At 39.8% G+C, this 22,510-nt stretch overlaps 1 protein-coding gene, 1 long non-coding RNA gene and 7 other non-coding genes across 9 annotated transcripts; 8 read left to right on the forward strand and 1 right to left on the reverse strand.

The window, feature by feature from the left end:
* The first annotated feature begins 7,131 nt into the window (after nt 1–7,131).
* Nucleotides 7,132–9,793, forward strand: LOC122016202. The gene is made up of 2 exons (XR_006121085.1): nt 7,132–7,349; nt 9,329–9,793. It is a non-coding gene; the product is annotated as an uncharacterized LOC122016202 (long non-coding RNA).
* Nucleotides 9,794–10,343: 550 nt separating this feature from the next.
* Nucleotides 10,344–13,401, reverse strand: LOC122015765. The gene is made up of 10 exons (XM_042572791.1): nt 12,929–13,401; nt 12,560–12,711; nt 12,351–12,446; nt 12,186–12,248; nt 11,628–11,696; nt 11,443–11,545; nt 11,281–11,352; nt 11,062–11,150; nt 10,810–10,960; nt 10,344–10,693 (listed from the first exon to the last, which is right to left on the reverse strand). The coding sequence occupies exons 1-9, from the start codon at nt 13,302–13,304 to the stop codon at nt 10,811–10,813; spliced, it is 1,170 nt and encodes a 389-aa protein (XP_042428725.1). The 5' UTR covers nt 13,305–13,401; the 3' UTR covers nt 10,344–10,693; nt 10,810.
* Nucleotides 13,402–14,588: 1,187 nt separating this feature from the next.
* Nucleotides 14,589–14,661, forward strand: TRNAA-CGC. Its single transcript has one exon. It is a non-coding gene; the product is annotated as a tRNA-Ala (tRNA).
* A 3,475-nt stretch (nt 14,662–18,136) lies between these two features.
* On the forward strand, nt 18,137–18,209 carry TRNAA-CGC. Its single transcript has one exon. It is a non-coding gene; the product is annotated as a tRNA-Ala (tRNA).
* Nucleotides 18,210–18,281: 72 nt separating this feature from the next.
* TRNAY-GUA lies at nt 18,282–18,366 on the forward strand. Its single transcript is given in 2 exon segments — nt 18,282–18,318; nt 18,331–18,366. It is a non-coding gene; the product is annotated as a tRNA-Tyr (tRNA).
* A 573-nt stretch (nt 18,367–18,939) lies between these two features.
* Nucleotides 18,940–19,011, forward strand: TRNAP-UGG. Its single transcript has one exon. It is a non-coding gene; the product is annotated as a tRNA-Pro (tRNA).
* A 236-nt stretch (nt 19,012–19,247) lies between these two features.
* Nucleotides 19,248–19,332, forward strand: TRNAY-GUA. The gene is given in 2 exon segments: nt 19,248–19,284; nt 19,297–19,332. It is a non-coding gene; the product is annotated as a tRNA-Tyr (tRNA).
* Nucleotides 19,333–21,908: 2,576 nt separating this feature from the next.
* On the forward strand, nt 21,909–21,980 carry TRNAP-UGG. The gene has a single exon. It is a non-coding gene; the product is annotated as a tRNA-Pro (tRNA).
* A 236-nt stretch (nt 21,981–22,216) lies between these two features.
* TRNAY-GUA lies at nt 22,217–22,301 on the forward strand. Its single transcript is given in 2 exon segments — nt 22,217–22,253; nt 22,266–22,301. It is a non-coding gene; the product is annotated as a tRNA-Tyr (tRNA).
* The last annotated feature ends 209 nt before the right edge of the window (nt 22,302–22,510 follow it).

Genomic DNA, 22,510 nt, shown 5'->3' on the forward strand with positions numbered 1-22,510 from the left:
ATAAATAGATAATTCACTCTTCTCTTGTTGGTCACGTCGAGACCTACAAAAATATCATAATTTTAAAATAAAATTTAATTTAACTCTAACAAAATTATTAAATCCTAAATTCAAATCAATCCAGATCAACTCAAACTCAACTTGATCCTAACACAATTTAAAAATTTCTGATCTGAATCCGACTCAAATCTAATAACTAACACCTTTCGTTGAATTTGATATTTTTTAAATCGACTCGAATCAAATTGACGATCAGATTCATTTTTATCCCTAATAGCAATCATACTAAATTAGTTATAAGATTTTTTTTTTAAAAAATAACTTAATATATCAGTAGAATTTTATCATTTTTTAAAAATTTTATTTAACGTCTGGGAATCCGAACCGGTACGTTAAAGCAAGCCCCAGACGAGCGCCCTCCCCTCCTTCCATTTAACTCCCCTCATTAAATTCAAAGCCCAAAACCTCCCCCTTAATTAACTTCAACTACACGATCTAATACATCAATTAATCAGAAATTAATGGAACGTAACTAATAATAATAATAAAAATAATAATAATAATAACTTACCTGCAGACAGCAACGCATAAGATGAGACTGTGTATATTAATGCGTAAGACGAGAAGGCAATGCCAGCGCATCAACAACAACGCCATGAAGCGATCCCCCGCGCTCCTCCTCCTCCTCCTCCTCCTCTCCACCTGGGTGATGGGCTCGGCTGCGCGGCCGGCGTCGCGAAGGGAGCTCTTCTTCTTGTCGCCGGCGGAGCACTTCAAGTGTTGGCTCGCCTTATTCGGGGCGAAGACGCGGTGCACCCTGGACCTGCTCGCCCCGCACCCCGCTGGCCGCCTTCGGTTTGGCCCCGCCTGCTGCGACTCCATCATGGGTATCCACCAGAACTGCTTCCTCCACGTCCCCTACTACTTTCCAGACTTCTCTCCCTACTCGCCTTCGTTGATCCGGGGTCTCTGCGCATCCGCCGGCGGCGGAGGCGGCGGAGGCGGCGGTGGAAAAGACTTATCGCCGCCGCTCACCGTCTCTCCGCCGCTGACCGTCTCTCCGCCGCTGACCGTCTCTCCGCCGTCTACGGTGGCTCTTCCTCCCCCGCCGTTGCATGAAACTCCGAGTCCTCCTGCGCCTCTTCCGTCGGTCACTGATGATTCGTTTCCACCAGAAAAAAGTCATGATGAAGACTACGACAATGCGGATACGCCGGCGCCGGCGCCGGCGCCTGCACCAGAGCTCGATGTGGATACTGTCGACTATGACGATGGCGGTGATGATGATGATGACTACGATGACGATGACGATGGTGGTGACGAAGACGAAGACGAAGACAATTACTATTAAGGAACAAATGACAGGAATTGAGGAAGTTGAAGGAAATAATTTGTTGGTTAATCTTTAGTTTAATTTACAATTTGAGAATTGTAACTCCTAGCTCTTTTTATTTTTTTTCTACGCTGTTTTCCTTTCTTATAGATAAGTTACTAAGTAATTGGTGATCAATAAATCTATCTCTATCTATATAATACGTTATACGGTGAATGGTTAATTACCTCCATGTGATGGCATGTTCAATTTTCGGATTTAACTCTCTGCGTATGATTGTGGGATGGGTTATACGGGGCTCCAACGGTGAATGATGAGAAGCTCTCGGTAGGGTTTGAAGATCAATAGGCTAGGATAGAGGATAGTCAAAGTCTGAGATAGGTCAACATAAGTAACTTATTTGATGAGATCTTCTTACGACGAGCGACTAGTGTCGGTCGGATATCCTGAGAGTTCTACTCCCCACAATGCTCTGATCGGCTAATATCGATCGAACATCTTAGGGACCCAATTCCCTACTTGGATGTCATCGGGGCCTAGCTCCCCACTTGGATGCCAAGATTCTACTTTCCATCATACTTCAATCGGCTAATGCCGATTGGACATCCCAAGGTCCCAACTTTCCACTCATATGATATTGGAGTCCATCTCTCCACTTTGTTACTTACGGGGCTTTGCTACCTATCACTCTCTTATCGGCTAATGTCGATTGGACATCTTAAGGCCCAACTTTCCACTCAAATGACATTGAAGCCTAGCTCTCCACTCGGCTACTTGCGAGTCTCCGCTCAATTGATACTGATCGGATATCCCAGTGACTCAACTCTTCACTTAGATGTCATAGAGGTTAGGTCTCCATTTAACTACTTACGGGCCTAATCACCCCCAATTGAAAATGGGCTCCTTGTTCTTGGTCCATCTCCCTACTAGTGGGATAGACGACCAGCGATCCATAAGGCTTTCTGGCCCATGAACATACCTAGTCATTAATAATTCACATGAATTTGTCAGAGAGTCAGGGAGACTACATCATTGCACAGAAGCGAAATACTCCTCCGATACCCACGATGGGATTACTGGATACACCAAAAGTAAAATGATTAGATGTAATGTCTAACAATGACATGATGCCTCATTAACGCTGGGATTACCGAGGTATTATAAAAGAGGTTTTCCATTGGCGCAAAAACGTTAGTCCACGTGCTCACTTTTCATTCCACTGTTCTTCTTCTATCTCGGATATTGATTTGACTGTTGAAGTAACTGTGTCGGGGACTCCCTGACCTACTTACTGACGATCTTTTTTCCTCTTACTTATGCTTGTAGGCAATCCCAGCTGAAAGTTTTCTTCAAGTCAACCTCTTAATCAACTCATCAATAGTTCACCTCTCACTTTCTAAACGGGATCAATATGCATTACATGCATTGTTATTGATATGGTGGATGATGTGGAGCTTTCGGATGGGGTCAAAGTCAAGAGGGTCGGTTGACATGGAGGTAAAAGTCAAAGAAGGGTCAACATTCGAAGCTAATATAATGTAGTCGATTATCGCGGCTGAGAGATTATCCGACCGGACCATTAGGTCGGTCGGACGCCAAGTCCCTAAATATTGATAGATAACTCAAGACAACGAGTCAACACTCTCCATAGTCAAGACTTATTTACCACTTGAAGATACCACGGTTAACTAGTCGGGTCGAGTAGTCCAGCAGATTGGAACTATAGTTCGATTGGACAGAATGGACGCTTAGTGCGATTGCATCCTTTGACTAAAACAAATGGGCTGAGTGAAGGATGAGTTATCGACAACACTATATAAGTTCGATCGGCAGGTCCTTATGACCGATTGTTGATCGGGTCACAGGAGGAACTCGATCAGCTGACCATGTAAGCATATGGTGAATCCCCCAACTCAACGACCTTATATTCTTTTTTATATTTTGTGTCACAAAGGACAGAGAATATTTTACATGCAAGTTATATGATCCTGTCCAAAAGTCAAAGAGATGGATGTTGGGGACGTGGCGTTCCTGTTGACCTCCAGTGGACTTCACTCTCACCTGCAACACAAGCAGCGTCAGTGTCGAGTCAGGGAAGTGGTCCCCGACTTGTCTCTCCGACGCTCAAGTCAGTCTCCGGCGAAGCAAGAAATGAGAAATGTAGCGCAACAGTAGAAATCACGTGTAAAGCATACCTCCGCCGATGCTTGGACCCCCTTTATATAGAGTTCTGGAAACGCGCGTGTATGCTTCCCATGATGAATACGTATCTCAAATCTTTCCCTGAAAAGATGTGTCAGTAAAGTGTCCTTGACAGAGTACCTTAACGGACCGAGCATATATCTGAAGTGACAGTGGAAGCTTCCGTCGTACAATCTTTTGTCTGACCATGTCGCCTGTCAGCGGCACTAGCTCCCGAAAGGATGTCGAAGGATATCCCGCTGTGTATGCTGCTTGGTCGAGCAGAGTGGTCGCTCGGCCGAAATTCTACTATCTTTGCGTTGTCTGTTGTCACGCTGAGCGGGATAGCTGCTCGGATGAAAGTCCACTGTCGTGCCGAGCGGGATATCCGTTCGGTTGAAAGTCCTCTATCCAAGTGTCATCCATTGTCGGGCCGAGCGGGATAGTCGTTCAGTGGGTAGTTCATTGTCTACGTGCTCAGCCGATGTCGAGTCTGCTGCTAGGCCGAGCGGAGGAGTTGATTGGCTTTGTTCCTGCGCGTCCCTTGAGCGTCGATTTGATTACTCCATATCAGAGATGGTGGGTCGGTGCTTAACCCGTGGTTGAAATATGCCTCGTCTGACAGGCCAAGACCGTCCATCTATTGACCGTCTTGACTTTGACTTCCTTTGACCTCCACCGTGGCAGTGGGGTGGGACTCCTCATCATCACCGCATCACAAACCTCCCCTTTAAGTCTAGTCGAAGGACTGTAATCTGATTGACCGGACCATTGCGTGAGCAGATTCCCTCCCGATCGACCTTCGTCACTGTATGGGCTCCGATCAAGATAGGCCCGATTCTCGCCGATCAGCCTTAAAGCTTGTCGCTCAGTCATAAACACGCTCCCTCGATCCGATCGGACGAACAAAGGTTTACATTTGTAGAACTTTTTCCTCGGGTTGTCTCAGGCGAGCGCGAGCTAGACTAATGTCACCCATATTTCTTGGGAATCAAGCAAATCCCTGCTCATTAAGGTTGAACATGTTCCCACGTCTTCCTTAAATGACGACCTGTGATGGTGCACCACGTGTCACTCCCACAGCTGCCGCACACCTGACGCGACAGGCGTGATGTGACGCTTGGGTTATATAGGGCTCCATATGGTGAATGATGAGAAGCTCTCAAGTAGGGTTTGAAGATCAATAGGTCATGATAGAGGGTAGTCAAAGTCTGAGATAGGTCAACTTGAGTAACTTGTCTGATGAGATCTTCCCATGGTGAGCGGCTAGTGTCGATCGGACATCCCGGGAGTTCTGCTCCCCACAATGCTCTGATCGGCTAATATCGATCGAGCATCCTAGGGATCCAATTCTCTACTTGGATGTCATCGGGGCCTAGCTCCCCACTTGGATGCCAAGGCTCTACTCCCCATCATACTTCAATATGCTAATGCCAATTGGACATCCCAAGCTCCCAACTTTCCACTCATATGATATTGGAGTCCATCTCCCTACTTTGTTACTTACGGGGCTTTGCTTCCTATCACACTCTAATTGACTAATGTTGATTGTACATCTCAGGGCCCAACTTTCCACTCAAATGTCATTGAAGCCTAGCTCTCCACTTGGTTACTTACGGGTCTCTGCTCAATTAATACTGATTGGACATCCCAGTGACTTAGCTCTTCACTTGAATGTCATAGAAGTTAGGTCTCCATTTAGCTACTTACGGGCCTAGTCACCTCCAACTGAAATGGGCTCCTTGTTCTTGGTCCATCTCCCTACGAGTGGGACAGACGACTAGCGATCCATAAGGCTTTTTGGCCCGTGAACCCACCTAGTCATTAATAATTCACATGGATTTGTCAGAGAGTCAGGGAGACCGTATCATTGCACAGAAGCGAAATACTTCTTCGATACCCACGATGGGATTACTGGATACACCAAAAGTATAACAATTAGACGTAATGTCTAACAGTGACATGATGCCTCATTAACACTGGGATTATCGGGGTATTATAAAAGAGGTCTTCCATTGGCGCAAATACGTTAGTCCACGTACTTACTTTTCATTCCATTGTTCTTCTTATATCTCGGACATTGATTTGACTGTTGGAATATTTGTGTCAGAGACTCCCTGACCTACTTACTGACAATCTTTTTCCTCCTACTTATGCTCGTTGGCATTCCCAACTGAAAGTTTTCTTCAAGTCAACCTCTTAATCAACTCATCAATAGTTCACCTCTCACTTTCCAATCGGGATCAATATGCATTACACGCATTGTTATTGATATGGCGGATGATGTGGAGCTTCCGGATGAGGTCAAAGTCAAGAGGATCGGCTGACATGGAGGTAAAAGTCAAAGAAGGTTCAACATTTGAAGCCAGTGTAGTCGATCATCCCGGCCGAGAGATTATCTGACCAGACCATTAGGTCGGTCAGACGCCAAGTCCCTAAATATTGATAGATAACTCAAGACAACGAGTCAACACTCTCCATAGTCAAGACTTATTTGTCACTTGAAGATATCATAGTTAACTAGTCAGGTCAAGTAGTCCAGCAGATTGGAACTATAGTTCGATTGGATAGAATGAACTCTTAGTCTGATTGAACCCTTTGACTAAAACAAATGGGCTGAGTGAAGGATGAGTTCCCGACAACACTATATAAGATCGATCAGTTGGTCCTTATGAGCGATTGTTGATTGAGTCACAGGAGGAACTTGGTCGGCTGACCATGTAAGCATATGGTGGATCTCTCAACTCAACAACCTTATATTCTTTTTAACATTTTGTGTCATGGAGGATAGAGAATATTCTACATGTAAGCTGTACATTAGAAACTTTCTTTTTGATAAACGCAGATATTGCGAGTCCATTTTAGAAAATGTGCCAGAGCATTTTTATGGTATATTCTTTTTTGAACATATTTTGAGATTCATGTATAGACAAATAATAACACTATAAAAGGGGTTTTCATCTAAGATGGAGCTACACGATGTTACTTAATTTTACACATTTATAGTTACTGTTCCTCTCACTATTCATTTACTCCACTTGATCACTAACTTGAACGTCGGAATGCGCTAGGACCCCTTCCCTGATCTGATCACTACCACTTCTTGTGACATGCAAGACCACTCAGAACTATTTTTATTGAATGAGTTTTCAAATAGTCAACATCAAAATGATCTTTTTTACCATTTATCTTTTTCACTTTCAAATGCGATCAATTATAGACATCGGAATCACGGGAACATTAATTTATTCTGCCTAATTTTAAATATATAAAAAAAATTTTAAAAATAAAATATCCGATAGATTTTTTAATCATTTTGAAAGGATTTTGCAACTTATCCTTTCTTTTTTCCTTTTTTTTTTTTTTTTTTTTTTTTTTTATATCGTAGGGTTTAAACCGTTAACAGAGCCATTAATTTTTCATTTTAACGCAACATGTCAGTTTTACCCACAAAATTACCTGCCTTCTGATTCGATACACTCCCGGGCTATCCGCGAACACGGTGCCGCTGCTGGGAAGCTTATAATAGCACTGATTTGAAACGACCGACTTTTTTTTCCTTAACTTATCTTCTTCCTCCGGCCATTGCTCGACGTCAGCTTGGTGGGGCCCAGAGGAAGAGGAGGACAATCCCAGCAATTATTTATATTCTTTATTTAAGACGATTCTTTTGCCAACACGCCACTTGCCTTTTTTTTTTTTTCCACCTTCGTCTTCTTACCGATCGCAGGCTCCTCCGCGGCGTCCTCATCGTCGTCGCCATCTTCATCTGAACCACCAGGCGGAAGAGGAGGAGGAGGAAGTAGGATTCATCTCCTCGTCGCGGTTGCTGCGAGTATTTTTTTTCAGAGAGTTCCAGTTTCATTTCTTCGATTGCTTTGCACACACACACCTTTTTGGGGTTTCTCCTGAGTTTATTTTTCTAGAGGTGGATTTGTGCTTCTTATGTTTTCCGCTCGTTCGATCCGTTGGTTTGGTGGTTTCTGATGAGTGGATATTAACGTTAGTAATTGGTTCAGTTTCCTCAAGGTTCGATGCATTTTGCGTTTTTTGTTTAGATCGGTGGATCCTTTGTAGAACGTTTATGAAACATTAGGTTTAGATTGTATTGGTAATGCTGCTTAAAGCTGTTTACTTTTGCAATACAACCTGGATAATTTGCTCGGAATCATAAAGTTGATTTTATAGTACAGCATCGATGTTGGATCATTGATCTCATATGGTTAATATACTTTTTTTTGATGATGCGTTTTTGTGATGGTAGGATTGTGGGAAGGGGCTTACGATTAATATTGTAGTGGATGGAATGCTTGAAATAATAATAAAATATGATAGGAAATTTATGGGTAATTTTTGAAACATACATGGGTTTATAATACCCAAGTGTTACAAAAAGTCATCTATAAACATAGCCTATTTCTACTGAAATCTAATTTAAACAAAAATATAAGAAAATTTAAATATAATTTAAATGTAGAATAATTTTATTTAGTAGATCGCATATGCTTAAATATTACTTTGCAGATGTTGTGCTCTCGTGGAGATGGTAGGATTGCATGAAAGGGCTAATGGTCATCTCACCAGATATTTTAGATTACCTGTTTATGCTTCTTAAAATGTCAACTTGCAATATAAGCTGGACAATGTGCTCAAGTTGATAAAGATGGTAGGAACATAGAATCAATACTGACTTTTCAACGAGTGAGATCTGTCTAGCCAGTCTTCTGAATAAGTGGTTAACGAAATGAAGATCTCTCAAATTGGTGGAGTTCCTTTTTGTTCCAAAACTAGATTTCATTGTTTAATTCTTAAAATGCTAAATACACATGATGAACATGCTTATTGATAGTCTTAGTTTCAACTTGCATTTTGGACAGGAGATATTTAGTCTGGAGATTAGACCAATCACACTGGATATTTGGGTTTCTGAATTAGTTGAGAAATATTTTACTCTCTTGGTTTTAGTAACTTCACAACTTTGTTTCTTAAATGGTCACACTCTGGAATCTTTGCTTAGAGCTTCATGGATGATCAAATAAAAATCCCCTAGTCAATGTTGTTCACAAATTGAGTTCATTGCTGAAATCTTATCTTTTAATTTCTTGGATGAAGAACATTTCAGGTTGCTCATTGGAAGAAATTTATGTCCCATTAATATAATAATATAGAGGGCCTTGAACTCTGGGTTGATATGAATTGTGGAATGCCCTTCGTGGTGCAGACTTTTTTCTCTTATTTCAGTCTCTTATTTCCCATTAATATAATAATATAGAGGGCCTTGAACTCTGGGTTGATATGAATTGTGGAATGCCTTTCTTGGCGCAGACTTCTTTCTCTTATTGCAGTCTCTTAACCCAAAGGCACGGGTAACAGTTTTTCAGCTTGACATCCATTACATGATAGCGGGAGGATCACTTGAGTACAATTCAACCAATACTAGGAGAGACTATTTGAAGCTTAATGTTGAAAAAGATTCATTACTGATCCTAAGTACTCTTACTCTAATCCAAGTAGTTGTTCTATTTAGTCGATGTTCCGGGTTGGAATAATAGGAAATCTCAAGACTTTTCAACTTGGTTAATAATCTTCTGGGCAGGTAGTTAATATAATCTTCTCAACTGAATAGAATTTGTCACTCAACTCTCTGGACAAATCTGAGCAGATCGCTAAATAGCATTGTAAATGATTTACCATGAAGTTGGGAAAATGGCATGTGGTGTTTTGATTCTTACAAATGTTCTCAATGTATTCAAACTACTAGTCTAAGGAATTACCATTTCCCTATTGAACAATGACATTTCATTCCTTTTACAGATTAAGTAGCTTACAATGGATTCCATCACCTCCACAACACCGGTTTCACGGGAACTCGCTCGGGAGTCTCTAATTGCAATCTCTCAAACACCACCAGAAAATAACCTCACCTCTGATGTGTTGCCTGTAAACTCAACTGAGGTTGGCATGGCAAATCAACAAGTCAATAGTGAGACAGATAAGTACAGATCTAAGTTGATCTCCATCTCCCAGTGTCAATCTCCAGACGTTCCACCATCACCAGCCTCGACTTAGATGATGAGTTACTCTAACTTGAGAACATCTATATCCTTGTTTGTACTTATCCTATGTTCACTGTGTGTGCTTCCCGTCATGCTTTGATGTGAATTACCGTGAAAATCTAATTATGTGGAGTGACTTTGTTCTATCCTCCATTATTGTTCACCTCATGGAAATTTGATGTGATTGGCCGTTTGTTAGGAATTAATTACATTTTTCACTGCAGTATCCTCTATTGTGAAAAGAGTTGCCTGGTTAATCATTTTATTGTGAAAAGAGTTGCCTGGTTAATCATTTTATTGTGAAAAGAGTTGGGTTCCTTTGAATGAAGTTGTTTGTTAAGACTTTTTGCATTGACGGGAGCTGTTCAGTTCAGCTAGGCCTGCAGGCCTAATATGCCCACGGGAAATATTTTTTAAACCTTTTCTATGTAATATTTTATATTTAAGATAATAATAGTTAATAATCTTTTTTAATATTTAAAATATAACTTGATTGAAGGGGAGTTTTATTGTAATGGTAAAATTGTTATCATGTGATCAAAAAATCATGAATCTTAAAAATAATTTTTTATAGAAAGTAGAATAAAATTGTGTATAATAAATTTTTCTTTAGATCCCGTATGGTGAGAATTTTGTGCACCGACTGTCTTTTTAGAATATAAATTGAATTCCAAAATAGTCATTTATCTTCTTGTCTTCTTCTGCTTCTTTAATATAAAAGAACACTTTTTCAAAAGATAAATTTGTTTTAATTATTTTTTGAGCACATTACGTGGACAGAAAATGATTCAGGCACTTGTTGGATCACGCAAGTATCTTTTTTTCATTACAAAATAGGTTATCGCAAGAAAGAAAACATTCCCCGTGACAATGTAGCTGTAACATCATAAGCTTCATATTCCTCTGGAAGCAAAGTGATGAATCTACAAGATGAATGGTAGAACAAAACCTCTCTGAACATCCCTACATGTTAACCTATTGTGCATTTCCTTGGTGGCCACTTTGTTGTATGTCCTATTGTACATTTCCTTGGCAGCTACTTTGTCGTATGTCACAACGTAATTGCTCACGGTCCACAACTGCTCTTGCTTATCGATTATTCAGATTCTTCAAAGTTTGCAGTCTACAACATGAACTCTTGCTGATCAGTTATTTGGATTGTTGCAATGCCTCACAGTCAACAGCATCTACTCTTGTTGATCAATTATTCATCTTGAAGTCATTTGGTAAAAAATTCACCTTATGACTTGGCATTCTTCCATTCCGATCTCACTTGCTGGATTCTCTGACGGAGCTTCCGCCTGTGGTCATGGATTTTGCAGAGTCCATGGCCGAGGACAACAGCAGAGTAAATCCCATGTGTGATCATAGGTGCAAGAATGTTATCGGTCTGCAAATCAATCACAATTTTTTGTTTTACTTTGGTTCAATTCGTAAAAGGTAGCAAAAGGAGATGGTTGCTCATCTTTGCAAAGAGAAAAGTTGTCCAACCTGAATCCATTCAAATCCGAGGTAGAGGGCCAGCAGTCCTTCTAAAAGGGGCGAATATATCTTCCTCATTTGCCTCCTCTCGTTCCAAGCTGTGTAAAACACTGCCATGTTAAGTTCAAGTAATACCTTCTAAAGATTATTGTTTAAGTAATACCATCAAAAGATTATGTTTTCTTCAACTCTTTGTCCTTTTTTTTTTGGCAAGAACAGTTCACTAACCTGCAAAAAGCTTTTTGAGATCTTCGCGGCCAGTTCTAGAACTCAAAACTGGTGCAACCACGTAAGTGGGATCTGAAAAAATAACAAACAAAGATCTATGAGCTGGTTTTCATGGCCAATTCATGTGTGCATGGATGTCGAAGGGTGGATCCGACAACCAACCTTTAGGAGCAGTCGCAACATAATAAAGAGATCCGGTAAGAGTGGCAGTTATAACTGCTGCAAAGGCTTGAGCAAAAGGGACAAAGAGAGGCAGCATGCCAGTCTGAAGGGAAAGTTATACTCGATTAATTGGCTATCACTTGTACAATCAGTAAAATGAAAAATCATATAGACTGATAGGATACCAAACATGCAATCCCGTGCGCATCTTTCATGAGTTCAGTGCCCCTTAAAAACATACCAGCCAATGCACCCTGTAAAAGTATGCAAGCTTAGACAAATGAGTATATACACACATGAAGAATGACATAACTGATATGGGACAATCTTGACGAGCATTGCTAGAAGGGCAAAAACAGTAGAGCTCCTCTCATACGCCCCACAACAATTTCATAGAAGTTGAGTTAAAAAGGTATCCTAGCATAGCTTAGTAAGGTTTTCTACTTTTTCCTTCTAATGACTTGAGAAAAAGAGTCTAAAATGATTGAGATTTCTCTTTTACAAGGAGTTCTCAAACCCAGTCTAGTGGTATCAAAGGCAGTTGTTATTTGAAAAATTGGATCAGTGGAACACTTAGATTAAATGCTAAGTAACTAAATTTATCCATAGCCCCATTTCTGTTTTCCTGATAGACACAATTAGTTGAAGTCCATCCTTGCTTGGTAAAAGTAAAGAACCAGTTAGCTGATGGAGAGAATGCCTTTTTAGCACTATATTGACTTAGATTTCTCCTAAGGAATTACCTGAACAGCAACCCGATAGAAGAGCTCCTCCCCGATAGAACTTGCTGTGACAATGAGTATGAACTGCAAAAATATCAAATCCCAGAATCCAGATGAATGTTGCTTGTCGAGCTTTGTCATAAGTCTGACTCGTACATACTAGAAACCACCAATTGTGTAAGGTACCTGCCACGGTGACATGCCGTAGAAGAAGCTTCGAAGTTCCTCGTCCTCCACATCTCTGATAGCGCGAGCATGGGGCGAATACTTCACCACCTCGTCCTATCAAATGAATGAAAAGAACAACAAAGGAAAGCAGCAGTCAGCTAGATCATAAACAGATTAAATTCAGAATTAGACCTGGTAAGCAAACAAAGGGGTATAATTCTACACACATCTAGGATGAAGAGCAAAGCCATGATAGGTGGAGCGGCATAGCCCAGACCCTCCAGTATCGCTCCTAGTGAGAGATGGAATCCTCCCGTTGCATCAATCCCAGTGATCGAGCATATTAACTTCCCTGCGAGCGCCATGGCTCCATAGATTCCTGATGATCCAACCAAGTTAAGTTCCCTTTTCTTCCATTTTGTTTCCTCATATATAAACATATATAAATTGAAGAACACGAAATCTTCAAGCCACAATTACTGTAAAAATCGAACACTTATGCATAGATATCAACACTTTTCCAGTTATCGAAGTCGATTTCGGGAAGGAAATCATTAATTAGGTTGGCGTAGTGAGAGGCAAGGAGGAGACTCTACCTATCCCGTAGCTGACCCTCACGATGGCGCCAATCTTATCCCACACGGGGAACTCCGAGTCCCCGCCGGCGGAGAAGCTCCGGTCGATGACCGTCGTGTTGGTGGTGCTGACGGACGCCGGCGATGCAGAGACCTCCACGGCAGCGCCGCCAGCGGCGAACCCCCCGCGCCTGGATTCCGATCCGTCGATTCTCTCGCGGTTCCCCTCGGCAGACGCCTTGATCGACGTCCATCCAGCCGCCTTCCTCCTCTCGCGGGCCCATGAGCCGCAAGCGGAGGAAGAAGAAGGCGAAGACGAGGAGCACGAGGGAAGACCGGCGGAGGAGGAGAGCAGCGAGAGAGTACGGGAGGAAGAAGCCACACAGCTGAGCTCCATCACCAGCAGATCTGTGGCCCGTGCCCTGCAGTCGAGGACAGGGTTTAGAGTCGTCGCTCTCCCCGAAACCGGACCTCGCCCTTTTCAATGTACAAAAACATTCCACCTACTTGTCATCCCACCCACCAACGGGAGTCAACGATCCCGACCGGGTCCCAAGGGTGCGGCCTTTCTACTGGCGAGTGAACTCCACGACGCACCTGCAGCGCTGCCTTATCCCGAGCGATTGTGCCGGCCAATCACGTCTCTCAACGCAGATCGCAAGGCGATAAGCGTAGAAGTACGCGTTTTTCCGTCGCTGGATGTGACGGATGACATTCTGCATCCTCATGCGGATCCTGTGGACGCCGAAGGCTCTGAGCTCCTTGTTTCGATTGATGTTCACTGCTTTGTACGCTTTTTCCTAAACCGTGCTGAGATCACTTTTGTTTCTCTGGCTCTTCAAGATCGAGGAGGCAACACCTGTTTGATTCACGTTTCAAGGGGCTCCGTGGCCGCCTCGCCGCCTTGAAGATCAATGGGATAAGAATAAGGGTTCTGGGGATTCAAAACTAGTTTCTTTCAGGTGGCGTGATCGCATACGCAAGTGACTCATGCGAGAGGAGAGGAAGGGAAAGCCAATCGCAGTTGGAGATTCTCGAGCATCTTTGACTTCAAGCTCGTCCTTGGGCTCCTTCCTCACACGAGTCGCTTCTCAAGGGCCTTTGCATCCGGCAATGGCGATGGAAAAGGTCATCTTCAGATCGTCTCCACTCACAGCCCATCCAGTTCAGTAGTGTGTATGATTTGTGAAGGCCATTTCAATTTGTTTCTAGTTTTCCACACTTTGAGAGTTAAGCTTTGAAAACCTTTGATCTTCCCATGAGGTCTTTTAGCCAAACACCTTGTAGATGAGTTAGATTATATAATTGTCCAATGAATTAGTAAAACATTAATAATAAATTAAGGACAAAAAGATTAATAGGGTGGTGGCGCAATTGGCTAGCGCTTAGGTCTCATAGCTTCTGAGCATCCTGAGGCCGACAGACGCTGAAAAACTTGATCTAATTTTAAGTTTAAACAAGAATTTGCTGACACCATTATCATACTAAGGCAAATTATAATATTAAATATATATAAAAAGATGGAAACAATTTGTGTAAGGGCATTTGGTCTAGTGGTATGATTCTCGCTTTGGGTGCCCCGAATTTTTTTCTTTTAAAAAGATGTTTTCTCGAATAGGTTTGTATCTCAGAAACGGATATTACTATCAATTTAAAACACAATGTGATTAAATTTGCCAACGGGGGTCTAGCTCATATGGTAGAGCGCTCGCTTCGCATGCGAGAGGCACGGGGTTCGATTCCCCGGACCTCCACTTATTTTTTATTCTATACAAAGAATATTTATTAATTATCAATTAATAAAATAGCACGGTTACTTAATCAGACTTGGCTCAATTGGTAGTACGAAGGATAAACGATTTGTTATCTAGGGCGCTTGTTCGAATCTTGCAGATCGGAATTTTTATTTTTTTAAAAAAATCCTTTTCGAAAAAAGTATCCAATTTATAGACAAATGAAACTTGCGTTCTCCTTTGTTTCCGAAAAATGAAACTTATTTATGATATTTGTAACTTATTTAGTCACATTTTTAAGAAATGAAAAAAAGATATCAGGACAGAAATTAAAAGATCATTTTTTAAATCATCAAGCGGCAACCCTTTTTGATCATTTTATTATCCAAGATCATCCCACCTCACAACCTCTCCTCCTTAGCAAAATGATATAATTTCCTTGATCACATATGTTAAATCCTAAATCGATCAAAGGTTATAGTAATTACTAAATGTAATTACAACAACATGAATATTAGGTTAGAATGTTGAATTTGTATGGTAACACTTATAAAATTGTAATTATTATAATATTTATAACAACTATAACGTAAATGATAAATAAATATATTTGAATTTACATTGTAGTAATTATTAAATGGTAGAGATTAATATACTGAAGGATGATTGAATTAGATGCACTTTGATTATAAATACAAGAAGGTGTATGCTCCTATTAAAAAAAATCAAACGCACCCTCATTTTTGCATGATCTTAAAATGGGATGAAATGCCCTTTGCCATAACAATACGATACTCCACCTCTCTTGTTCTACTCTTTTATGGAATTATAATATCCCTTTGTTGGTTAAATTGAAAAAAGTGTATAGAGTTTGCTACTCGCTCAAAAACTCTCTTGTGTGAGGGTGGAAGTAATCAGAACAGTCAACTGTGACCTATGTTTGATTTGTTATACAATTTCTTCAGGATATAATTTTTTAATATCGTACATCATGCGACAATAGTTTAATGACTGTAGCGTCGGTTATTTATATGTAAAGTTTGACGGTGTGCTCATGAGATCATCAAATCTTCCAATTTTTTTCTATTTAGTCCTTCAAATATATATATTTTTTTAAAAAATGATGTTTACTATTAACTTTTGATACTTTTAAATTTATTTAAAAAAATTCCCTACATTAACAACTTCCTAGTCCCGACTCCATGAATATGAAAGAAGGTAAATACATAACCCTCTAATACCGACTCATAGTGAGGTAAATCTCATATCGTCAGTTCCAGAAAATTAACCTCTAGTAATTACGTTAGAGATATCATGCACCCACGATTTGCGCTATGCCATGAGACTACTTTTAAATTTATTAAAAAACTTATTAAAGGTGGATAATAATTGTCGTTTGGGTTGAATTAAGGGTAATATAGTGAATGTTAAATTGGATTATATACTAAAACCTTTAAACAAATAAATTTTTATTATATTACCTAGGATTGAACCAAACACACCATATAATTGCACGAAAAAAAATTAAGATTAAAAAGAACAAGAATTTACCAAAAGGTGCACCTAAATTTAAGAAATTCTTAAATCACATATCATACTTTGAGAATGACCAAAGCACGTACTGATTTGGGTGGTCTTTCGGTTCTATCTTTCACGCCAACCACAGTTTGATACTTTTAAATTTTATTAAAAAGATATTAAAGGTGGGATAATCGATTGTTGTTTGAGTTGAATCAAGGGTAATATAATAAATATTAAACTAAGTTATATACTAAAATCACTAAATAAATAAATTTTTATTACATTATCTAAGATTGAGCCAAATACATCATACAATTGCATGAAAAATGTTAAGATTAAAAAGAATGAGAATTTATCAAAGAACGCATGTAGATTTGAGAAATTCTCAAACCACGAATCATACTTTGAGAATGACTAAAGGGTGCATTGATTTGGATGACCTTCCGTTCTACCCCTCTTGCTAACTGCAGGTTCAATTTCTACTTTTAAAGTATCTAAGCCACATTCAAAACATTAAATATAAAAATTATTTCTATGGTTTGGATGGATGTAACTTCAACATATCTCTCCCTCACTCTCTCTTCACTTGTGGAAAGCAAATCTTTCTCCCTTCCTCTCACTTGTCGATATATACAACTCAAATTTATTTAATTTTAATTTAACTATTAAAATCAAAAATCAAAATTTGACATCAAATCTACATTCTCCAAACTCTACTATTTCATGTGGTTGAAAATTCACCGAAATCCAAATAGTCTAGGTCCATCAATAGATTTTAGTCAAAATCCATTAATCGACTTAGATTGATTGCATCCATTTTAAGTCCTATAAGTTTTTGAAGTGTCAAGGAGTCCAAATGTATCCTCCTTTAATATTTTTGGGCATCCATAGTAGTGCCAAGAAGAAAAAAAATTCTTCAGCTATAACACTTGGGCCTACTCTCCTAGACACCAAGACCATGTTGGTCCTTATCTGAGAGCAGACCTAGACCATGTTGAGCCTAGTGAGTGTTCTAGTAGAAAATTAGCATATTATTAGAGCACCTCCATGGAGCTTGAAATAAGTAATTGAGAGTACTTTTAGACTCTTTGTGACATCAGAAATTAACATAACTTGAAATAAGTACAATTTGAGCTATCTAAGTCGATTAATGAATTTTGACTGAAACACACTAATGGACCTAAACTATTTGAATTTCTACAAACTTGCACCCATCCAATAGAATTGAGTGAGTGGAAAATGGATATGATGTCAAACTTTAGTTCTAATCAAAGAACATTGTGGGTCTAGTGTGGAGAGACTATGCCCAACTTAATCCTAGTAGGCTCTTAGAGACCATGACCACATTGGGCCTCATCTCCCCATACCAAGCCCACTCTTTTCAAGCATCAACTCTATCAAAATCTACTGCCATGCGACTTTACTTTTATTACTTACTCCTTAAATGTATGAAACGATATGATATGATAAGGATTATTTTAACTAAAATATGTTCATGTATATATGTCAGAACCCAATTAAATGGGCATGAACAATAGTAGTCAGATTTGTTACTGACAAGTACATGTTGCTTGGGCTTGGTGTAGGGAAACCAGACCCAATGTGATCCTGGTCTTCAAGAGAGACCAGGATCATTTTGGGTCTAGTCTCCCCGTACCTTGATTAGAACTTAGGTTTAACGTGATATCTATTTACTTTTCACTCAATTTTATTAGACGGGTGTAAGTTTGTAGAAATTCAAAAAGCCTAGATTCATTTGTGAGTTTTCGATCAAAATCTATTGATTGACTTAGATAACTCTAATTGTATCTATTTTAAGTCTTGTAAATTTTTGAGGTCACAAGGAGTAGTCCAAAGGTGCTTTTTATTACTTGTTTAAGGCTTCCAGAGGTGCTCCAGTATTATACTAATCTAGCTAGAACAAAAGTATTAATACACTTTGAGTACTTTGTGCAATGTAATTGCACTTAACACTGGGGGTCTAGCTCATATGGTAGAGCGCTCGCTTCGCATGCGAGAGGCACGGGGTTCAATTCCCCGGACCTCCACTAAATTTTTCTTTATTTTCCTGTTTATTAATTTAAACTTAATAAAATATATCATAAGCTTTTTTATCAAATCCGACCTTAGCTCAGTTGGTAGAGCGGAGGACTGTAGTTGTTGCAGGTGATCCTTAGGTCGCTGGTTTAAATTCGGCAGGTCGGATTTGTTAAAAAAATCTTTTAATTTTTCTTTTTCATCTTAAAACAAAAAAACAATCCAATTTAGGGCAAATGAAAACCGCGCTTAAGTATTAGACTTATTAGTCATATTTTTTTTTAAAAGGAAAAAAAGATAAAACATCCTTATTTTTTAGAATAATTAAAGGGTATCCTTTTTTATTTATTTTTTATTTTATGAAAAGAGATTCCATCCTATTCACCTTTCTAAAATTACAAAATTATCCTTAAACTCCCATTAGACCCATTAAATCATTAACTATTATAATAGCTACGTAGTTATGATTTTATAGATACTGTTCTGTGAATATTTAATGAGCGTATTATAATTAGCGATATGTGACTACAAACTTTCCCAAAGGTTAATTGTGCCTGTTAAGCAACAAATGTATATTTTGAATATCCACAAACTCTAGTAAAAATGCATTACAGATGCATTTGGAGGATTATTATATTTTGAGTCTATCTTGCAATGTATCGATATAAGTGGAGTTGTGTAAGGAACATGCAGTTATTATAATACTAATTATATAAATAAAGACGGATAATATTTATAATTGGGCATTTGGTCTAGTGGTATGATTCTCGCTTTGGGTGCGAGAGGTCCCGAGTTCGATTCTCGGAATGCCCCGAATTTTTTTTTTTTGAAAAGATGTTTTCTCGAATAGGTTTGTATCTCAGAAACGGATATTAGTATGAATTTAAAACTCAATGTGATTGAATTGGGGGTTTAGCTCATATGTTAGAGCGTTCGCTTCGCATGCGAGAGACACGGGGTTCGATTCCTTGGACCTCCACTAAAATTTTTTATTATTCTGTTTATTAATTTTAACTTAATAAAATATGTCATAGATATTTTCTTCAATACCGACCTTAGCTCAGTTGGTAGAGCGGAGGACTGTAGTTGTTGCAGGTGATCCTTAGGTCGCTGGTTCGAATCCGGCAGGTCGGATTTGGCAAAAAATCCTTTAATTTTTCTTTTTCATCAGAAAAAAAAATCCAATTTAGGGCAAATGAAACTTACGTACTCCGATCTCCTTAAAATGAATGGTACATCGATTGAATAAGTTTAACGAGCCTGAGTTATAACCGCGCTTAAGTATTAGACTTATTTAGTCTTATTTTTTTAAAAAAGGAAAAAAAGATATTAAGGCAAAAGTAAAAAAAAAAAATCCTTATTTTTTAGAATAATTAAAGGGTACCTTTTTCTTATTTTATCAAAAGAGATTCCATTCCATCCACCTTCCTAAAATTACAAAGTTACCCTTAAACTCCCTTCAGACTTGTTAAATCATTAATTGGTCAGGCGTATTGTAGCAACTACGTAGTTATGATTTTATAGCTACTATACTGTGAATATTTGATGGGTGGATCAAATACGTATTATAGTAGCTATAGCTACTGATGCGGTGATGAGGGGCTCATCCGATGGAGGGTCATTACCACGATGAAAGTCAAAGTCGGGGTATCCAACGCCCCTGTACCATCGGCCGGTCGGGCGGCCCACTCGCCCAACCGGGATAGAGAAGGTCCGACCCAACATCATCATAGCCTGACCACATACCGAGCTTATGACGCTCAGAGAAGTGTGTCGGTGGAGCACACGCCGAGCAGCTAGCCCCGCTCGGAGATACATCAAACCTCGGAACCAACTAGCGGAGCCATGACTAAGCAGATTACATTCAAAGCGGAGCTCGGGCAGTGGGTGGTTGGCCGAGCGGCCATCCCGCTCGACCCGAGAACGATACCGTTCGGACGACTGATGGTTGGCCGAACGACTCACCCGCTCGGTCCAGTAACTGACAAAAGGAGGATCTGTGATATCCTTCTGGGAGCCCATGCCACCGACCGACGGCATGGTCGGCGGCATGATCTGGTAGTGGATCGTACAACGAAAGTTTCCACTGTCACGTCAGAGATATGCTCGAGTCGTTAAGGTATGGTGTCAGGAACACTTTCCTGACATGTCTTTTCAAGAGAAGATTTGAGAAGCGTGCACGCCTTGAGGAGCGTGCACGTGCGCCCCCGGAGCCCTATATAAAGGGCCTCAAGCTTCAATGGAGGTATGCTAATTTTTACTATAGTCACTGTTACTTTGTTTTTGTTACTCTGCTTCCCTGCTCCCACACCGCGGGTGACTGACTTGAGCGTCGGAGGGCCATCGCCGGGGAATCCCTCCCTGGCTCGGCACTGACGTTGTTGTAGTTGCAGGTCCCTCTAGCTCGAAATCCACACATGGTCAACAGGAGCGCCACGTCCCCCAGCATCCATCGTCTCGACTCTCAGACATGTTCAAATTTGGCGTCGTATGTGGGAATGCAACCTGCATCCGAGCCGAGAAAATGGAAGACGTTGGATGACTTCACACCATGATGCTCACCCAAGAGGAACTCGACATGCTCGTACAGACTCGAGCATAGAAGATAGTTGAGCAGCAGCAGCAAAAGGCGCTAGCCGATCGACTGGCGTAGCAGGCAACATCGACATCAGGGGGCCGAGTGCCTCACGAGGATTGGTCGGAACAGCTCTCCATCTGTGGACAAAATAGAGGGATGACCGACACCCATGGGGAGGCACCGCCCGCCTCGATACCATTCCACCGGGCTCTATTCCAGCAACAACATAGTGGGAGCAAAATTTTCTTAAGGAAAGTGATTTAGCTCGAAACAAAGTTCTATTATCAATTTTTTTTTCTAACAATCTTAAGGAAAATCTTTTGATCCAAGGAAAGCCATTGGTTCAAAGTCTCTTTTTGATGCATTCAAGTTGGACCGTTTCGATGGGACGAACTTCACTCTTCGAAAGGATAAATTGTTCTTCCTCCCACTGAATTGTGTGTCACATATTTACTACTACACGATCTGTCCATGATTCCTACACCAATTGAGAAGGATACTAATGAGATCAAAGCAACTCAAAAGAAACGAGAAGAAAATGAAGTTCGTTGTAGAGGATACATCCTAAATGTCTTATCAGACAGGTTGTATGATCTCTTTTACTTGATCAAATCCCTATAAAAAATCTAGATTGTGGATAAATTTCTAAGAATGAAGTTTTCCAAGTTTCATATGGCTGATAATAAGTTTGTCTTGGATAAAATCAATGAATTGCTTGTCCTAGTTTCTAGACTCAAGGATCTGAAAATAGAAGTGTTTGATCTATTGCAAGTTGCTGTTGTAATTGCAAAATTGCCAACCACTTGGAATGATTACAGAAAAAAATTGTTACATACTTTGGAAGATTTCACTATAGATCAACTCATAAATCATATTCGAATTGGAGAAGAAAATCACATTCGTGAGAATACATTTGCTACAAACTTTCCCAAAGGTTAATTGTGCCTGTTAAGCAACAAATGTATATTTTGAATATCCACAAACTCTAGTAAAAATGCATTACAGATGCATTTGGAGGATTACTATATTTTGAGTCTATCTTGCAATGTATCGATATAAGTGGAGTTGTGTAAGGAACATGCAGTTATTATAATACTAATTATATAAATAAAGATGGACAATATTTTTAATTGGGCATTTGGTCTAGTGGTATGATTCTCGCTTTGGGTGCGAGAGGTCCCGAGTTCGATTCTCGGAATGCCCCAAATTTTTTTTTTTTGAAAAGATGTTTTCTCGAATAGGTTTGTATCTCAGAAACGGATATCAGTATGAATTTAAAACTCAATGTGATTGAATTGGGGGTTTAGCTCATATGTTAGAGCGTTCGCTTCGCATGCGAGAGGCACGGGGTTCGATTCCTTGGACCTCCACTAAAATTTTTTATTATTCTGTTTATTAATTTTAACTTAATAAAATATGTCATAGATATTTTCTTCAATACCGACCTTAGCTCAGTTGGTAGAGCGGAGGACTGTAGTTGTTGCAGGTAATCCTTAGGTCGCTGGTTCGAATCCGGCAGGTCGGATTTGGCAAAAAATCCTTTATTTTTTCTTTTTCATCAGAAAAAAAAATCCAATTTAGGGCAAATGAAACTTATGTACTCCGATCTCCTTAAAATGAATGGTACATCAATTGAATAAGTTTAACGAGTCTGAGTTATAACCGCGCTTAAGTATTAGACTTATTTAGTCTTATTTTTTTAAAAAAGGAAAAAAAGATATTAAGACAAAAGTA

The sequence above is a fragment of the Zingiber officinale genome, chromosome 8B, assembly GCF_018446385.1.
Source record: "Zingiber officinale cultivar Zhangliang chromosome 8B, Zo_v1.1, whole genome shotgun sequence".
NCBI lineage: Eukaryota > Viridiplantae > Streptophyta > Magnoliopsida > Zingiberales > Zingiberaceae > Zingiber > Zingiber officinale.